This window comes from Vidua macroura, chromosome Z (assembly GCF_024509145.1).
Source record: "Vidua macroura isolate BioBank_ID:100142 chromosome Z, ASM2450914v1, whole genome shotgun sequence".
NCBI classification, from domain to species: domain Eukaryota; kingdom Metazoa; phylum Chordata; class Aves; order Passeriformes; family Viduidae; genus Vidua; species Vidua macroura.
In genome coordinates, this window is record NC_071611.1 from 57,053,508 (window position 1) to 57,073,474 (window position 19,967).

The 19,967-nt window shown below is 35.5% G+C and overlaps 1 protein-coding gene across 7 annotated transcripts in view; it reads right to left on the reverse strand.

Annotated features, from left to right (window-relative positions):
- The window catches only part of DMXL1 (Dmx like 1), a 77,495-nt gene that overhangs the window by 23,312 nt on the left and 34,216 nt on the right, over positions 1-19,967 (reverse strand). For 6 of the 7 annotated variants that reach the window (XM_054003770.1, XM_054003769.1, XM_054003771.1 and 3 more), the window contains 12 exons: positions 18,619-18,843; positions 16,276-17,967; positions 15,638-15,748; positions 14,146-14,315; positions 12,885-12,982; positions 12,043-12,208; positions 11,017-11,269; positions 8,317-9,407; positions 7,862-8,053; positions 6,565-6,641; positions 6,230-6,357; positions 4,539-4,787 (listed from right to left, as the gene is read on the reverse strand). In XM_054003770.1, the coding sequence (XP_053859745.1) occupies positions 4,539-4,787; positions 6,230-6,357; positions 6,565-6,641; positions 7,862-8,053; positions 8,317-9,407; positions 11,017-11,269; positions 12,043-12,208; positions 12,885-12,982; positions 14,146-14,315; positions 15,638-15,748; positions 16,276-17,967; positions 18,619-18,843 (4,452 nt within the window). Of the gene's footprint in view, positions 1-4,049; positions 4,164-4,538; positions 4,788-6,229; positions 6,358-6,564; positions 6,642-7,861; positions 8,054-8,316; positions 9,408-11,016; positions 11,270-12,042; positions 12,209-12,884; positions 12,983-14,145; positions 14,316-15,637; positions 15,749-16,275; positions 17,968-18,618; positions 18,844-19,967 lie in introns of all 7 variants that reach the window. The other variant, XM_054003776.1, reaches the window with a different exon arrangement.

Below are 19,967 nucleotides of genomic sequence, written 5' to 3' on the forward strand. Positions count from 1 at the left end.
TATTCCAGGATTCAGAAGGATTTTTGACTACATATGAAGACAAACATTATCATCACAAGCAGCTGAACTACTACGCTGGTTGAGGCTGGGGTAGAGTTAGTTTTCTTCACAAGTGATTATTTGTGAGGCTGTGTCTTGGATTTGTGCTGAACACAGGGTTGACAACACAGAGATGTTTTGTTATTGTTGAGCAGGGCTTACACAGAGCCAAGGCCTTTTCTGCTTTTGTACTTCCACCCTGGCAAGGGAGCTGGGGGTGCCTGGGAGGCTATACAGCCAGGACAGGTGACCCAACTGACCAAAGGGATATTCCAGAGCATCTGACATCATGGTCAGTACATAAAAAAGGGGGGGAAGGAGGAGGAAGGGGGAAAACATTTGGAGGCATGGTGTTTGTCCTCCCAAGTCACCACTGCACATGATGGGGCCCTGCTCTCCTAGAGCTGGCTGAACATCTGCCAGCCTATGGGAAGCAGTGAATTAATTCCTTGTTTCTCTTTGGCTGTGTGCACAGCTTTTGCTATTAAATTGTCTTGACCTGAACACACAAGTTTTCTCTATCTTTTACCCTTCCTATTTACCTGGTCCTGCCAGTGGGGGAATGAGTGAGTGAGTGGCTGCCTGGGGCTTGGCTGATGGCTGGGGTTAAACCACAATAGCCACAAAACAATTTATATATAGAATCTAATAAAAGATGAAGACACCCCGTCTTTAATCTTGAAAGAGGAATATCATAACAGTATGTGTCACACTTCTATACTGTATAATAATTTTTTTTTCCTGTTAGAGATAGTACTTGAAGTCCACTTACCTGTACTAAAAGTCAAAACCACAATAACTGCAGTACAATGCATTTTCACTTCGTTATTCAAAGCTTATCAGTGAAGGAGCATGCACATGCATCACTATGAATTTTTAGCTAATTTTTAGCAACTACTTAAAAAAAAAAAGAAATTCACTAGGCATGAAACAAGGAGCAAGTGTTGCATGATACAGAAATGAGCAACTACAGGCCTGCAGATTGTTTTTCTAAGCAGAATTCAAAAGGTAAGTTTTATTTAAGAAACTTTTTTTATTAGAAGTTTTTACTTTTTTATTTAAAAAGTACTTTAATCCTTTCTGTTGGATCACTCTTTGTATTTTTAAGACTATTGCAGGTTAGCCATTGGAAGAAATTCAGTATGTAAGGTAAATGAAAGAACAACCACCTAAGTGGTTTGACAAACACCACTCATGCAGATTTCTTTTTATACATTCTAAAAGAAATTAATGACATAAAAATGTTGTTAAAGTTCTGACTGTCATTTGGGATTTCAAATTACTGATTACACACACTTTCAAAAAATGATGTTATTTCCCAAGAATATTGGAGTATTTCCAATAGACAAGGAAAATCCTTTAATTTCTGTCGTGTTCTAAGACATGCAATGATAATCAAAAGATATGTTGCCTTCCACTTCCCCAGGAAGAAGTAAAAGGCAGATTGCTTTCAACTTCCCTTCATCTGCTCTTGCAGCATGGAATAACTGAATATATGAAATGAAACTATGGATTTCTAACTGTTAAAACAAAGGTCAAATTCTTCCTTAAGAACCTTCCGGATGATACAGAACTTACCATCTCTATATAGATTTAAATTATAAAACAGTTTGCTTAGGTAGTTTTCAAGCATAACATGGCAAATGTGATTCTGAAAAAAACCTAATATAATCAACAAGGTTCTTTTTTTTTCCCTCTTGGAAAACAAAACATCATGTGCTAGTTCTGTTTGCCAAAATCATTTGCTGCAACTGCAAAAACAAGAAACATGGCTGAAAGGCATACTGAACTGAAAAGCTTTCAAACTTATGTGACAGAGGCTCTAAAACAAGCTTTTCATTAAAAATATTCCTAACAGAGGTTAAGACTTTGTAAGACTACCAGATACTGGTTTTTGGTTCCTGTTTTTACCATTTGAATCTAAGACAAAGATCATATTTACTTGAGTGAAATTTTACATTCAAAGCTACTACATGCTCTAAAGCAAAGAGCAGAAAGGGAAGTAACTTTATTGACCAATGCAGTACATAATTATGATCTCTTAGAAGAAGTTTCAAACTTGGAGATCAACACCCCCATTCACGTACGTACTAAAGGATTGGAAGGGAGGCAAGGAGGAGAAGACATGCATAGTCTTATTGTATTAGAATTATTAGTGTTCAGAATTTTTAGCTATTGATCTCCATTTGAGAGGGGCAGCATTTCACAAAAACCTAAAAGTAAATGTAAGGGAGAAGAGTCTAGTTATGCAAAATGGTAAGATACAGAAAAAATCTAAATAATATTACAGAAGGATATAGCATAGTTGACTGGAACAAGCATTCCAGTCACTTCTCAGTATTTGTTTCTGGGTATCAGAAACAGTAAAGGCACAAAAATATAGTTGACTTTAATCCTAATCCCTCTGCTTCATTGGAAGTCTATTTTTTTTCCCTCTCTGCTCCCACCATTTTTTTCAATATCACCGAGAAAGGACTTTGGAGAAATACCTTTCCCACAAATTTGCTTTACATAAACACACATTAAAAACAAGTAATAACCCACTGAATCCTAGAATTACAGGTTGAAAGACAACCAGTCCAACCCCTTGCTCAGAACAGGGCTGACTTAATTGATGACCTAGTTTGTTCAAGTTTTCAAGTAACTCCAAAGATGGAGATCCCACACAACCTCTAGGCCCCTTTCTCAGTGATTACCCTAAAAACTAGTATTAAAAAATGTTCCTTCTTCCCTTCAATTTTTAAGTAGACCTTCAGGATTCTTCCAGCAACAGTTTTATTAAACCTGTAATCAGTCAGGCAGCATTCCTCCTTCAGAAAAACATGCAGCAGATAGGCTATATGTAGTAAGCATTTCAGAATACACTTCTTTGCAAAAATACTTTGCATTTTAAACCAGTGGTAGCAGTAGTATTAACACAGCTTAGCATAGAGTTACCAACACCTATTTAGCAGAATTGCCAACAAAAGCCAGTTAAGGTTTCTGACAATTCTGTGACAGGAAATGTATTTACCTTACTAAACTGATAGAGAGAAATGTTTATACTCAGTACCACTGAGAAAGCTAATCAGAATAAGAGCTCACTTTTGGGTAAAGATCTCTGAAAACATTTTTCTGTAAGTCTGATGAAGATATTTAAACAGACCACATTTACAGTTTTCCATAAATGGAAGGCATTTTGATATGTAGCATACATCTGAATATTAATAATATTTTTTTTAAATATAAAGTTACATTTTGTCTCTCTACATATATATTCAGATATGATTAGAAAGCCATCAGAGTTTAATTAAATTTGTCCTTAAAAAATCTTCTCTTAAAAACTTAGTTAATTGTACCATTTTTGCTGATGGTTTTATAGAAGTCAAACTAAATCAAAAAGCACATAACCCTATGAAAAATAAAAGCATTACAGGAATTTTTTCTGGACCTAAGGATAGTTTATCACTAACTGAATTTAAAACTTGAAGATTGTTTGCTTTTCTAAAGGGTTCTTAGAATATCAACAAGACACCTTTCACTTGTAATGTCTGGAATGAACACTTAGAAATCCACATGCACAATAATGCTTATATTCAAAAAGCAAAATAAGCAGCTCTCCAAAAAAGATATGAAACACTTCTGATCTTTTCAAACCATGGTCAAAGTATTTAATATTTATTTCAAATGAAGAGCCGTAAGAATACTACAGTGCTGACAATTTTCTTTTTTTTAAAAAGCCCAATTTCTGTGCTTCTTTAATTATAAAATTTTACTTTAAATTTTGATATCATGGCTTACAAACAGAAGTTTTTCTGTCTTTTTGCATATGCAAAAACAAAACAAAACAAAACAAAAACAACAAAAAAACCCACAAAAAACCCAAACAAAAACAACAAAAAAACCAAACAAACAAAAAAAAACAACCAACCAAACAAAAAAAACCCAAAACACACAAAAACCAACAAAAAAAAAAAAACCACACATAGCAAACTGCATGTAGAGGCCTAATACTAAATCTAGTATCTTGCCTGAACGTTTGGTAGGATTATGAGTATTGAAGGAGGGAAGAGATTTGGAAAACCCCACACATTCCATGGAGAACACTACTACCTGATGTGGGCTAGGCATTGGGAAATGCCTACCTGTCAAAGAGAGAAAACATACTGTATTTGGTATTTATAAAATGGGAATATATTCCAGTTCGAAGAGAACTGGAAAGCATTAAAATAAACACAAACTAGGCTGTAATAGTATGGGAAACTCTCTAAGATCAACTTAACTCACTCATACTAGAGCAGCTGTGCTACTTGGAAACCTTATTTCAGTAGCATTCACTTCTGTTTCACTCTTCTACACAATATCTACATGAATAATTTCAGATCCTTGTTTTTCTATGCAAATCCAAAACCATACTGAATTATTGAACACAAGCTACTTAAAGTAATTCAGCTTTCAGCAGTCACATAATTTTCTTAAAAATTCCAGAAGACAAATATACATAAAACAAGAGAACTGACCAGTTTTTGTCTTTAATTGCTTCTGTCCTCTGCTGGGCATATGAGCTCCTCCTCCAAAGACAGCAGACCACATTTTGTTGTTAAGTGGATGAGCCATAATTCTATACAACTCATTGCTAGAATGTGTTGCAAGGCCATGGATGAACAGGCTGAGATAGACCGCAGTTAGAATTTCACAAAGTAGAACTGTGAGACCTGGCTGGGCTTCCTCGCCAGCAGAATTCAAGAGACGTATTAGAGCTGTCATTCCTGTTTATATAAAATAAACATAATCTCTAAGAAAGCACAAATGTGTGTGCGAACATACTCCAGATTATCATGGGTATTTTGTCTGGTAACCTATGTTATTTAGTAATGTTTAGTGTAGAAAAATTCCAAGTTCTACACATTGAAACCTAAGTTGAAAACTTCAGGAGAAAGAGGCAAGCTCTTAATTTTTAACAATTTATTAGTTTTTTAGCTTCCTGTTTTGGACTAATGGTTAAAGAAATGTATAACACCTTTTCAATTAATATAACTACATTATAATCCTGAAAGCTGATAGTCTATCTTCTCACTTTACAGTGGTAAAACCATTAAGAAATCATGGGCATCAACTTGCATTACACATTGTTTGGCAAGTGCTCTTTCACCCAAGTACTAAACATCTTGTAATATTTTTATGCTCCCACAAAAAGGTGTAGTTTCAGATGTGGCTTTAATGTGACACTTTGTACACACAAGTAAAAATGCACATAGTCATGGCCAAAGAATTCTGCTTTTTGTCATGCTCTCCAATTTGCACACGTATGTGCATGTGAATCTATTAAAAAATAGAAGTCAGTTCAAGGTGATGTTATTCATAAGAGCAACTGCTAACAATTCTTGCCCCACTCATGAGAAATTTAACCCTGTGATTAATTAAATAACAAGAAAACAGATGACAAGCTAGTTTCTCTGTAAAATCTCTAGATTCAGTAACAATGTTTGGCAGAAAAGAAAAAATGGCATAGCATCAAAAACAAAGACTTCTTCAGGTTCTCCATGAAGATTTTAAAGAGAAATTTTCTGATTTAAGAAACAATTCTCATAATAAGTAAGCACATTTCTTGACTATGCTTACATTAAAGTCAGTACTGTAAACTGAAGCCCATACCTAAATGCATTACATTGATAACATTCCCTCTAATGTAGCTCCCTAGCGTAGTTTCACCAGCATAGATCTCCACATATATTACCTGAAATCTGACATTAACTTTACAGCTTCAGAAAATCAGGATTTATGAGAAATGTCTTCTTTTTAATAGTTTCAAGGTAGTTCAGAAGTTGTCCATAACGTAAAATAATTCCTAGGTGGAGCACAAACTAAGACAGCCTTCCCAGTCCGTAGGACTCAAGAAGTAGAATACTGGTGCTCCAGGGGGCACAAGTAGAGCACAGGACATGACTTCACCCTACCTCCTGTTTAGATGCTCTCTCTTTACTAGATCCAGCACTAACATTTTTTATTAAAGAAAGCAATATAAACCAACTTGACTTAGTGAATAATCAGAAGTACTAACTTAGCTGTTTTGAAAAAAATAATGCAACATTTTAATCAAAGAACTGAACACAGCTGTTGCAAATACTATAAGAAAGTCATAGCCACATGCTCTTACAGTGGATCCAAATAACTCAGTTTTCCTTAAGAGGAAAGAAACAAGTCTAGATACCTGGCCACTGAGCAGGTGATGTGTTGGGAGTCACTGTTTCTTCTAAGCTTGCTGTTCTTAAAGAATGATGCTGAGTTAACAGGACTGTCTGGTACACTGTTCCAGTGAACTGATTTGCTTGAAATGAGCTGTGAAACAGAGAAGCAGTAAATATTTATTTTTAAATTAAAAACATATTTTTTACATTTTAAAAATTTTTAATTTTTTAAATTACAACTATTCAGGTGATAGCACTTTCTAGATGTAGGCAAGTGTGATCACTCCTTCTGGTGCACTATCCATTAACATTACTGCAATGAGACAGCTGTCTAAAAATCACTTTTCATAGACTTTACCTGTAGCTGTGGCTGTCACAGAGACACTGGTAGATGCAAGCAGAGAGCGATGCTGCTAAGGTATGCATTACATATATCTGTAAGACAAAGTTTTACAGAACTCATTACACCCAAAGTGAGCTGTGGTTAGTATCACAGCTTTTCACTCTGCATACAGACGTGTAACAAGCACTGGGCATGAAAGGTCTAAGTCCTTATGCACTTATAAAGCCACCTTTTGCTTCAGAATTTTTATCAGACAAATCAGTTCACACCCTATGAAAAGGATAAGGGAAAACTCACTCGCCTCACCAACACACAATCACAGATCAGCTCCATGTGAAATGTTTTCAATTATTAAACAGCAGCCTATTAAGCCTGTATTCAACAATCCTATGTAATTACACCCTAAAACAGCAGCAGTTTGCTTGATCAGAATACAAAGAATTTATTTCAGAATGAAAACTATAATGCAGCCTAGTTTTTGACCAATTATAGTGCAGCTCTTGGACACACACTCAATTTACTCAGTATCATACTGATCAGTACTTTTAACACAGCTGACACTTTTTTCTTAATATATCACAAAACACACTAAGGTTAAAAAGCTAGAGAAGCTGTTAATCAAAAAGGTTCCATTAAAACAAAAACAGTTTATTGTATTTTTTTGTTTGTTCCCTCTAAAACAAAGCTAACTAGGATTAAGCCATCTTTTTAGTATTCTCTAGAAATCCTTAGTAAAAGCAGACATGATCTGGGACCTAACAATACAAAACTTCAGGAAAGACTAAGTTTTATTTCCAGTCAAATGTTAAATACAGGAGAAATCTTACAGAAACTATTTTTAAAAACTACTATACAAACACATACTGTTTCACAAAGAACAGTATGGGTTTATTGAAGTTTGCTAACACTCAGTTTTTGTATTTAAACATTTAATTTTACTTATGTCTAAGAATGAAATACAGAATCTGCTATTAGCATAAAAGAAGTAATGAACATACTGTCATAAAGACAAATATGATGCTGATGGTTTAGTATAACATGTTTTCCATTAAAATGTCCTCTTGGACAAACATCCAGTTCTCAGAGAGGCCAATCTACAACAGTTGAACCAGATCCTCAACACCTCAACAATGACTAATGGTCACTGGACATTTTAAGTTCAAGATGAGTACTACAGAAAATGATTACGTTTCATAGTTTTACTTTGTCACAGATAGGCACAACACAAAGTTTTCACGCTGTCTGAATGAAAAATTTGTGACTTCAGCAAACTAGATGATAAAACAACAAAACCACTTCAAAAAATACATACCTTGCTGTTCTGAGTATCTGGATGAGGTGGCGAATCGAAGTTTATTATAGCATGTAATATATCATGAGTTAAATTGCCAAGATGTAGCAATGGATTAGCCACCACTGTTTTGGCACTAGCTGTGCAAGCAAATAGGAGAGGTATGGAGCTTTGCTCTGGTGGAGGGCCGGAAGGTATCTGTACTGACTGCTCCTAAAATCAAGCAAGAAACACATAGACAAAACAATAGTACATATTCTTTAAAGGAACATAACTTTTGAAAGAGGGAAAAAGATTCTATAAAACAACAACAAAAAATAAACAATGTACAAAAAGAACCTGTTAAAAACAGATTTAGATTAAAAAAAAATGTGTATGCTACAGTAGGAAAATTTTACAAAAAATATTACAAAACACTTTCAAATAAATCTACAAACCTGAAGCAGAGAAAACAAAACCTAAGCTCCCCCACATACCTGCTGAGATTCCTGCAAGAGCAGAATTAATTCCATTCTGACAGATGCCAAGCCTCCACCATGTGAGCCATGAAGTACACAGTAACTAAGGAACATTCTGAGGAGAGACTGGTATTTCAGAAGCCATTGACGTCTTTTTTGAAAGTCTTCTTTCTGTAGCATAGTTTTTTCCTGGTCAGCTAAGTCTTCAGAGTTTTCACGTAATGTAGCTTCCTCGGGCATCCCTCTAACTCCTGACTGTATCTCTTCTACTTCAACACCATACTCACAGGTCTTCTGAAGAGCTACCACTTCTCTCTCAAGCCACTGGTAAAGCTGATACCGCAACTTTCCACCATCGACTTCATAGCCAGTGGACAGTGTACGAAGCTCCACAGTAAGGATTTTCAGGCATGCTCTAAACTTCAGCTGTGCTGAAATTATATCTTCTGATGGACTTAGAATATCTTTGTCATCAACTACACTAAAAGATTCTGTGTAGCTAGAACTTGTTTCATGTAATTTTTCAGTTTTCTTCAGAGGTTTTAGCTCTTTCATTACCAGGGAAGAATCTTCACTTTCATCATTTTCATCACTGTCTGACTGTAGTTGCAATTGTTCATCTTGGAATAGAGCACTTGGCTGGCTCCAATCAAAGGAAAGAGTGGAACTTGAATGTTTTCCTGATGAACAATCTGAAGACGAACCTAGACCATTCAACACTGGCTGTGACCAATCAATACTGGAAGCTTGATCTTTTGTTTCATACTCTTTAACTGGAGATAATGGTGAGAAATCTTTACTAGTATCAACTAAACTAGGGGATTTACAGAATAACTTTGACCTCTTGACAACTTTGGGCATCTTTGATAACACTTCTAAGGCCAACATGGGACAACCAGCTTTTAGATGAGCATATGCAGTGGTGAAAAATAGCCCTCTTTCACCTAGGTTGATTTTGTCAGTTAATCCATTTTCTACTGTTAGGCAAATGTGTGTGGAAGATGTATCAGAAGAGCGAAAATGACGTCTCAGCAAGAGGGGATGTGTTCTTAGGTAGTTATAGAAGTTAAACACTGCAGGGTTGCAACTTGATGAGCTATCCCCTTCATCTGAAAAGATAGGGCAACGTTTTACCATTCTGCATGAAATAACAAATCTGCAAAGTCCTAAGTTCATCAGAAGGCTTTTAGGTCTTAGTATCAATCCTGTTGTCTACTTCATACATCCATTCTACTGTTTACTTCACTGCACCCTCCTTTGCACCTTCATCATTTGAATACCTCCATGGGAAGGACATTGCCAAACCTACTAAAAACAAGCAGAGTGGGGCAGTAGGCATGACTTCTTAAATTAAAACAGCTACCATTTATTTTCCTTGTAGTCAGGTCGGTTTTACTGAAGTCAAACAAGGCCACTTTTCTGATAATTTTAGATTTCTGCAGTCTCCATGTTCCATGTCTAAGTGACAATAAGACAATATCTTCTTTATTACTTAAAGTCTCATTTAAAAAATTGGAATAGTATTTTTTTTTTGTCTACACCTCAAAAGAAATGCAACTTACAATAAAACTAGGAAATCTATAACATTTATACATAATGGTAACAGTATTACATACAAATAAATTAATTACACAGCAGTGCAACACCTATTCATTTCATTTTCATGTCCACAAGAAGAAAAACCCTGAAAAGCTTTAAGAATCAGCACAGCATGATTCACAGTTTTCAAAGGTCTCAGGACAGCTGAAATAAACCCTTACTCTCTCCTCTATCAGAAGTTACAGCACAACTGGTGACAGTTAACGGAGAGAGCTACATGAAAACACATATTCTAGGTAAGAAAATAAGGCAAGACACCACAAACAAGCCATGAACTGACCACAGAAGAATTAGCAACACTTTAAAATTATTTTACACAGAAAGATGGGATCAAGACAGCAACAACCAAATGCTATATTCCTCATTTGCTCAAAATCATCCTAAAGCATTTAACTTCTACTAAAATCAGTTTCACAAATTAGTTACCCAATTCTAAGTATTTGAGCCTTTATTTATCCCCTTCCAATTTCTCTCAGTAGCCAGGGCTGAAACCAGTTAACTAGCAAGGACTTGAAGCATTTAACTTCAATGAAAACACTACATTTAGGAAATAAGACAATTAATTCTTACAAGGCCTATAAAGCCAGCAAGTGAACATAGAATGAATTGCTCGAGGAGACTCACATGCTGTTTCAGGCACCACATGGGCCTCCTCATACCATTTAAAGTAACAAAATGTATCTCTTGGTAGTCTGTTATTGTAGTCAGCTGTTACCAAGGGCTAAAAGCTACCAAAACACCATGTCTTACAGACTCTCCTATGTAGGTGGGCAATCAGAAATTTTGTCTTAGACTGTGATGGAGTCAAATTAATTTAAGAAGTTAATTTGTCTCCATCTTTAGACTGCTTCTGGAAAAACAGCTGTATTACTGCAGGGTCATTCCATTGTCTTGATATTCACATGCCTAAAGGATGCATGCTTGGGATACAGGTTAACAATAATACAGCCACCATGTTTGCTATTAAAGTCCACATACATTGCTACAGCAAGTGGTTTACTAACAATGGTGAGGAACTGTGTGGTACTTGGTTTTGTTCAGATGACACTTTAAGAAACTGTGGCTTAAGTGAACAAATATTTTAAATCAACTCAACAGGCCAAATACTTATATTCTTACCTCCTTCATCTTCAACAGAATGTTTAATCAAAGTCTCAAGAGCCTTGCTATAATCTTCCAAAATCCAGTATGCCATACTTCGCAGGAAAGGGTCACAGTGTAGGTTTCCCAAGTTCTCTTTTCCAGTAGACACACTTCCCAAAACTCTCTTCTGTAGTATAGATTTGTAAGTACTAGACACTTCAAACTCCGATTCATAGAGTCTTGATATTACAAGAGCCAACTGAATGTCATGCAGTTTTTCAAGGCAGACCTAATTAAAGATAAGTATATTCAAATGATCAAACTTTGTCATTTCTCCTCAGTTTAAAATAATTACAGAGCAAGAAGTGACATAAATTTGCTCAGTAGGTCTACCAACTCCATAGAAAGTGAGCAGGAACTAAGCAGAACAGGTGTAGCTAAGTATCACATGCAAGACTGGATTTGCATTTCTTCAGTTTTAGAATGGCATGACAACAGATCTTTGAAATCAACCAGCTCCAATAGATCATTACCAATGTGCACATGCCACCTCTTACCTCTGGATTCTGGTTGTTTCAGCTACAAGGCTTTACAGAACAAATCCTTCATTATCACAGAGATTAATTTCCTCACAGTTTTGCAATTTAAACAGACCCAGGAAAAAATTTGTGTTTGCTTTGTTTTCTGTAAAGTGATTCTAGGACCTAATCCACATCTCTGCTAAAACACCACATCTGGAACTTCCTAATGAAAAACTATCCTATATTCCTATTGGACTGGATAGAAAATCTGGAAGGAAGCAAATTGTAGGTAGGCCCCTTAGTATTAGTGCAGAGAAATTACCCATGTTACTTTTCAATATCAGTAAAATGACCACTAAAAAGGAATCAGAATGTAAAGAAGGTGGTTTTGTATTTATTATTCATTTGGGGTGGGAAAGAAGAGCAAAAATTGAAAGCATAAGAAGCTTCCAGGGGCCATACTAATCAAAACACAAACTGCATTAGTATATTTGTACATTTGGGACAATGCAAGAGTCTTAAACATTAAGCATTTTATTACCTCCACTGCGTCTTTTAAGTGTCCTGCCAACAAGAAAAATGCTGCAGAATGCTCAAATCGCTGTTTGCCAAGCAAAGAAAAAGCATTCTTTAAGGCTGCTTTACGCCATCTGTCCTCAGTAAAGTTGTTTCCAAAAAACTGTGTCATTTTAGTATCTTTTTGGGACCTGCATATTAAACATAATTGATAAAAACATTTTACTTTTTATTACTTGCAGTATGGTTCTTAATTTCTGCAGATGTCAGTATAATTTTACACAGATCTTCACATTAGGAAATGCAGAGTCTCTCACTACACTGGGAGCTGAGAAGGCTACTTCTTTAAAAATAGCAGAAATTTAAATAAATACAAAACCTAATGGTATTTTCAATAACCCGATAGAGAAAATCTTTTTTCTTAAGATGAGCTCTTAAGTGACAATGAAAATTAGCTTTCAGAAGGTTTGCAACACTGAATGCTGTATTATGAAACATCAGTTAGGAAGACTTAAGTCAGTCCCCTAATCTGAAGGTAAAATTTTTAACAACAAACATTTATGTATAAGATAGGCATGACATTTCACACACTACACTGCTAGTCCTCAGAAGTAAGTCAGAATTAAGCAGTAATTGAAATTACAGGAGATTTGAGACTAAAACTTGCAGCACCTACCTTCAGAAACAGCAACTAAATTTCTTCATTTTAGGGTTAGAAACTACTCATTCAGTGTAATGACTAGTTTAGAAATCAAACCTCAGCTTTCAATGGTAGTATTTGTGCTTCCTTTGGATAATCATCACATTCAACATTTTCCCCCAAAATTATACCAGACAGTGTGAAATTCCATGTAAGAGCTTGAATACCTGTATAATCCCCAGATAACAGCTTTCTTCTTCATTGCAAGGTAAAAAATGGCAGCATCAAGTGGATTGTTGTTTCTCTGGAAAGCTGCTTTAGCCACCTGAGAAGGCAGTTCAAAAGCAAAAAAACAACCACAATTTAAATTAATCTTAAATGAGATTCTTGTTTCTTCTGGCATCTCACACCCGATAGTGCTTTGAAGTTCTCTTAAATACAGGATCCCTCCTGTAATTATGAGTCTGATATAAGAACATGTGGAGATACAACAACCTGTTTTATATCACTTAGCCCATGATCTTCCAGTTCTAGAAGCTTATTTGCAGATCAAATGGGAATCCATATATCTGGAAGTAGTTTATAAAATTACAGCAAAATTAATTTACTAGTTGCTCTGTTAATCAAAGGACAGATGGAGTCTTGAAAAACAGGCTGGGACCAGTGATTGCTTTTGGAAGGTGGAAAGGAAAAAGGGTAAGTGGCAGCAAGAATAGTCCAAGACCCATGTAAAATAATCTTAAACTCAGGCCGAGAATACCTGGAATTTTTTTAATGCAAGGCAGTTAAGTTTCATAAAATGATGATTAATTACTGAATATTTAAAAGTAAGAGTAGAGACATGCATTTTATCACTTCGTGCTTTGTAGTCAAAATATCTTGTGCATGTCATTTTCTAGCTCAACACACTTGGCTTTTCCAAGAGCTTAAAACAAGTGATAATGAGGTTAGGCTTACTGTCACATTGTGATGATTAAAATATTTCATATAAAAAACCCAGCAAAATCCTCAAACAAAAAAAACCACCAAGCCAAAACAAAACAATAGAATGTTTGTTTTATCATGTAAAATAATCAATTTGCAAGACAGATATACATATAATATCTAACCTGTTCCCACATCTGATAGGTTTCTAAGAAGAACCTTTTCCCACAACTTCAATTCTGAATTTTGCTATAAAAAACAACTATATCCTCCACCTGTATCTTGAGCATCCACAATAAACACTGTACAATATTACCTTTAGGATGGAGCATCTAAGAGCAAAAAATGTACTCCACACTGGAATTTGAAGTACTAAAAAAAAAATTAGTTAAATACAGAAGTTCATATTCTTACAGAAAAGTATAGATACAAAAAAATACAGTATGAAACACTCAGAAAAACTTCATTATCTAAAAACTTAAAACTAGATAAATAGAAGGTAAACACTGGAGAACAGCTGTTTAGAAAGATTTTGTTGGGTTTTTTTAAGAATGCTATGTTTACCTTTTCTATGCATTTCCGCAGGCTGTGGATGTTTCGGACCCACCATCCCACACCCATAGCTCTGAGCTCGGACCATGTTGGATCTCCCTTCTGTACTGCAGGGAGCATACTCAGGAGCTCTTCCTCTGCTACAGAATGGAATGCCCAGGCAAAGTGACTAGTAGATAAGCCTATACAATGACCATTTAAAAAAAAGAAAAAAGAAAATTCAGAAGATATTCATTAATAAAATAATCCAGAATCTGAAGACAAAGTAATGGGAAAGGGAGAAGCGAAGAAGGTCAAACTGCTTGTTTTGGATTTTTAAGTGCATTGCTGATAAGGCAACAGAAATCTAAGAGTATTTGTTAGGACTGCAAATCAAATCTTACAGAAAAATCATACAACTGGAAGCAATTTTTCATCTGCAAATTCCTTAGGAAAGTTTGTGAAGAACAGAGTTTTTCTATGAAGCTCAAACATATAGACAATAAGTGGCACTAGGATTAGCCATGATACCAAGTGCAGTGTACTGATTAAATTTTTCAAAATTTTGAAATATAGGTTCACTATTTTGACTTGGATTAGAAAATGCACAAGTTTTGGATAATCAGAGCAAAAACACCTTTGGGGATAGAGATACAAAAGAAAACTTGAAATAAAAAAAACTCACAAGGAAGGAAGCAATTACTAAGGAACAACATAGCTGGCTAAGAATAATTACAACTCTGGTGAAGGCCAGATGCTTCTTTGTAGAAAGGCAATTCTGCGTGTGCCCCAGAAGCACTTCCCACTCTCACCAATTTCTGAGCTCACCAGAAGCAGAAGTATCTCAACTAAAATTACTCCATCAGAAAGTTAACTCTGCAATACTCTGCTGTGGCAGTTCTGGCAAATTCCAACCTCTGATTCAGCTGAGGGGTGATAAGCCATGAGATTGAAAATGTTATCACAACTGTCATGATGGCTAAAGGAGTAATCACAGACAGTCATTTAGATCTGATTATGACTAATCAAATCCATCTCATTCTGTCATCTGCAATATCAGGATGGAACTAGTTAAATTATACAAAAATACCTCCTTATTGTAATTATACAATTGACTATTTCATATAAGTATATAGAAATATATAAAGTCTGAGTAGTAATTTTTCTTTCCAAATATGTACCAAACACCTACACAAATAGGTACAGTTGTTTACTACATTATTCCTGCAGAAAGTTATTGGAACAACATGGTAGTAGAATTTAATTTGGGGAATTTGAGGTATTTAATTTGGGGAAACAAACACTCCCCTACCAACTAAAAACTTGTTAGAAAAAAATCAGTTCTGAGACCTTTACCAAAACAAGACATTTTCTGCTCTAGCATTCATTCATATTGGACAATATTTTCTTGAAAAACCCCAATGAATTAAATTACTGGTTCTGCAGAGGCACATCAACAGCACACCAGTCATAGGTGCAGCTACATCACTAAAACCCAACTCATCTAAGAAAACACATCAGTCACCTTGGTGAAGCAGCTGGGCTCGATGCACAGGAGGAAGTGCAGTTGTCAGAAAGGTGTGACGGCGGACAGCCAATAAAAATTTTAAACCACACTCATCAAGAGTTTCTCCACCTGGAAATAAATATTTTTACACAGATTTTATAGCCATTAATCCAAGTAAGTACTGTGGGTCTTAATAGAATAAGTATAATTTTGTGACTACTAATACTTTGAATTTGTAAACAATAGCTTAGTCCATAATTCCTCCCTTCAAGAAAAGGGAAAGCAGAAAATTTCAAATATAAAAACTGCTGAAATTATTTGTTCTGTTTAATGCAAGAGAAAGAAAAAGTGTTATATATAAAAAAGCCAAACCAAATTATTTCTCTACACAGTACAACAAATATTTGTCATTCCTGTCTCTTCAAAAGTGAATTAAAAATAATTCTAGTATGTGGATGGATGGACTCACAGTGGCATTACCAGGTGGCGAAATAAAATTTTACTTTTATCAAAGCAATAGCTCTTGAAATAATTATACTATGAAATGAAGGCGCATCATCATCTTACAAGCTACAAAAATATTCCAAAATAGGCAAAAAGTCCCTGGAAAGGCTGTGAAGCACAATAGTACAATTAACTTGGAAGAGACAGCTTACCCTGACTTCTGTCTCTGCTTTCTCCAATGTCAGTACTGGTAGTAGCAATTGTATCGGCCAAGGCCATCAATGACATTTGCTCCATCCTAGTCAGACCTGGCAAGCTTGAATGAAGCAAGTGACGAGAAAGAACTTGAGCATGTTCTGGTCCAAAGTAAGTTGGGCTGTATTGAGAAAGATCAATGACTTTTGAACTGTCTTCATCTGCCTCAAACGTGACAAGGTCATCTGTACTTATAACAGTATTTTGGAAGAGATTTTCATAACTGTCATTGGGCATATCCTTTTTATTTTGACTATTCTGATTATTGGACTTCTCGGAACAGGAATAAGATGAATCATCATCCGCAGCAAGAAGAGCATACAGAGGCAATGGTGGAACAGAGTCTATTTCAATATAGTCTGTAGTCTCTGTTTTGCTGAACATTTTGGGATCTCTTGCAGTACTTCCACTAGCACTGATTGTCAGAGATCTGAGCCTCTTGTCATGATTAGGCTCAGACTCATTTATAGCAACAACTTCTCCAGCAATGCACTTCACCAAATGGGACAGAATGGCTTTTGCTCTGCGTACTTTACCAAGATCCATGAGCTCCAACAATTGATATGGATGGTACTGAGGTAAAGTTGGAGATAATATATGAGCTGCTTCAAATAGACCAGAATCTTCCATTTCCATAGACAGATCAGAGGCAGATCTTTTCCCACTAACTTTCTGTGCAAGGCTGGTTATAGATCTGGTCAAAGTTCTCTTTGGTGGATGCAGACTTGAGGCAGCTGACTGGCTTTGTTTCATTAAGCTAGTTAGGCATGGCATGCTTCCACTGTAGGAATCTGTACTAACTAGTTCCTGCTTAGAAGGAGATTGCCACTGGGAATAAACATGCATTTCACAATCCATTCCAACTACCAGAATGCCATCACGCACCCAAGACAAGGATACAGGAAAAGGAGGTGACCCCTCCACAGATGAAACCAAGTCAACACAACGCAGCAAAACAAACCCAGAAAGGGTTGCAGCCTTAGGACTGCTACTGTGGGAGATTGTAGCAATCTCATTACCATTTTGTTCTTGCCTCTTCCCAGACATCTGACCAAACATATAAAGTTTTGATCCAATTCCCACTGTCAGAATATGTGAACCATCTTCCCTAGACATCCAATCCAAGTGTACCAAGTGCTTAGTGTTGGGTATAATACACCCACCATGAGACAGAGAAGTATCTTGTTGGTTATCTGCCACTAAATCGCTATCAACACTAACACCAGAGTCCAACATGGTGCCTAGCTCATCTAAATTAAGTGTCTGTTCTAAAATCCAAGAAGAACCCCCTGTAGATTCACATTCAAAAATACTAACATGCATCACAAAATCTTGAGAAAGATGCCTATTTCTAGACGCTGCCTGCTTGTATGCTACTGCTAATCTGTTTGTGTGTGCACAGCTGACATCAGTTGGCCTCCCTGGAACATTAATAGCACTACTACTAGGAAGACCATCCTCAATCAGTAATGGCCATTCTTCCCATACATATTTAACAACACCGTCAGTGCCATATTGTGGCATGGAAGAAGCTGATGATTCAGTGACAACCCTGCATCTCCAGAATCGAACTTTTCCATCAGAGCAGGAAGTAGCCAGCAGGTAAGGTGCACGACAAACAGGATATATGGAAGAAGAACTGAGATGTCCTAAAATGAAAAAAATAAAACATTCTTACTGGAAGAAATACTAAAAAGCAAAATTAGCAACATTTTTATTCAGCCATTATTCTATTTTTCCAAATTAAAAAAAGTATTACTGCTTTCTCACAAAGAGGTCATTTACAGGGCCTCACAAAGAAGACAATATATCAAAAATACCATGACACCATTTTACCCTTTGACTGCATTTTGTGCTCTAGAGAGGAGTCAAATAATATTTAAACATGAATACTACTAAATATTCTCTTCTGTCAAACAAATATTTCTCCACTGAAAAATCTAAAACTGTATTTTAGAAAGACTACTGAGGAAAAACTTAACATTTAAGTACAGATCCTAAAAAAAATTTCATGAATCACAAAATTTGTGCAAACAAAAATTTGTGTTTCAACTCTATTTTTTGAAAGTATGTGGAATACAGTAAATATTATACCTCAAGTAAGACCTTTATTTTAGTGTTAGTTCAAGGATTGAAATATTAAGTTATGGGAAGTACATTTTAGCAAACCTTTTGAATTCACCCACACATACTTGATTCCAACAACAAATCCAAAACTCACTATTACTTTGTTTCTATTTTAAGACCACAGTCAAAAAGGCAGATTCCCTATTTTAGTGTTTTAAAAAAAGATGACAAACCTGCTGATGGCTTTACACTTATTATTTCTACTCCATCTGGCATACTCAGCTCTTGACTATACACCATTTTGGAAGACAGAGTAAGCCAGCTGGTGCTCTGAAGGTTTGCTCTACAGGCCCGATACTTTTGAGTGAAAGGTGATTGGATTTTCTCTGGATCTGGTGAAGAATACGATTCTTCTGTTTGCGTTGCTTCTTCAGATGGATTTGAAACTATCTTTTCATCTAAAAAAAGGTATGCATTGTTAACCTTAAAAGATCAGTAATTTCTTATAATGTAAGAAGTTATTTTATTCACTTTAATAGATCCAGAAGAACTTGACTTAAAATTTTACATTTATTTTAATGAAATGTATTCTCATATTCAGATTTAAAGATAAACACTAGGACATCTCACCTTAAATACTTCAGAGATTCTAGAACTGCTGAGAGATTATAAAACAATTAAAGCCTGACCAAAAAGACCAAAACTGCAAAGAAATATGTATTTGGCTAACCACTGAAAATAAGGTTTCAGTAAGCACAGAGTACTTGTAGCTAGGGAAAATTACATTAAGACCTTAATGTCTTAGCTTACAAATCGGTGAAAGTTATTTTTGAGAAAAGTTTCAATAACAGCTTTATTATATTCCTTAAAACAGACTCTCAGAGAATGTGATATGAATGCCTCCCTTTTTTAATAAAACTCAAGACCTGAAGTATAAAATTGCTGGAAATGGAACATGAAAATTTTCAACAGATTTGATGAAGAACCTTCTCAGTAATTTCTTCATCATGTAAGTACATCAGAAAATTTATATTTTTATTATGCTCACTAACTTATAAACTAATTGCAATAATACTTCTTCTCTTGTTTGAAAGCAACAGTTAAGAAATGCTAATTTAGTTTAAATGACAGAAACATGCATTATAACAGATTCCTCTGGTAAGTGGTACCAGATTTATGTTTCTTAAAATCTTTAAATGTTAACAGAAAACTGTGAAAGTGTATCTTACCTTTCTTTAAAACCTTAGAGTTTTAGAGGGAGTTTGGTATTTTGAAAGAGAACCAGCAGATTTCAGAACGCCAGAATTATTTAGAATTGTAATGGCATCACTGATGCTTACATGCTTCAGAGTACGGTCCTATTTAAAATGTATGCATAAACTCAAAAATTGCAGAACTAAAACTTCCAAAAAGCAGAACAGCTTAACTGTTAGACTGCATTAAAGCCAATTAAGCATATCTGGCCTTAGAATGCATAAAAAAATACCAAACTTCAGGCTCAGGCTGAACTGAAGAGTTTCAGCAATCAGAAGATTAGGTAATCAAGAAAGAATGGTTGTGATAGAATCTTGTAATCAAATGC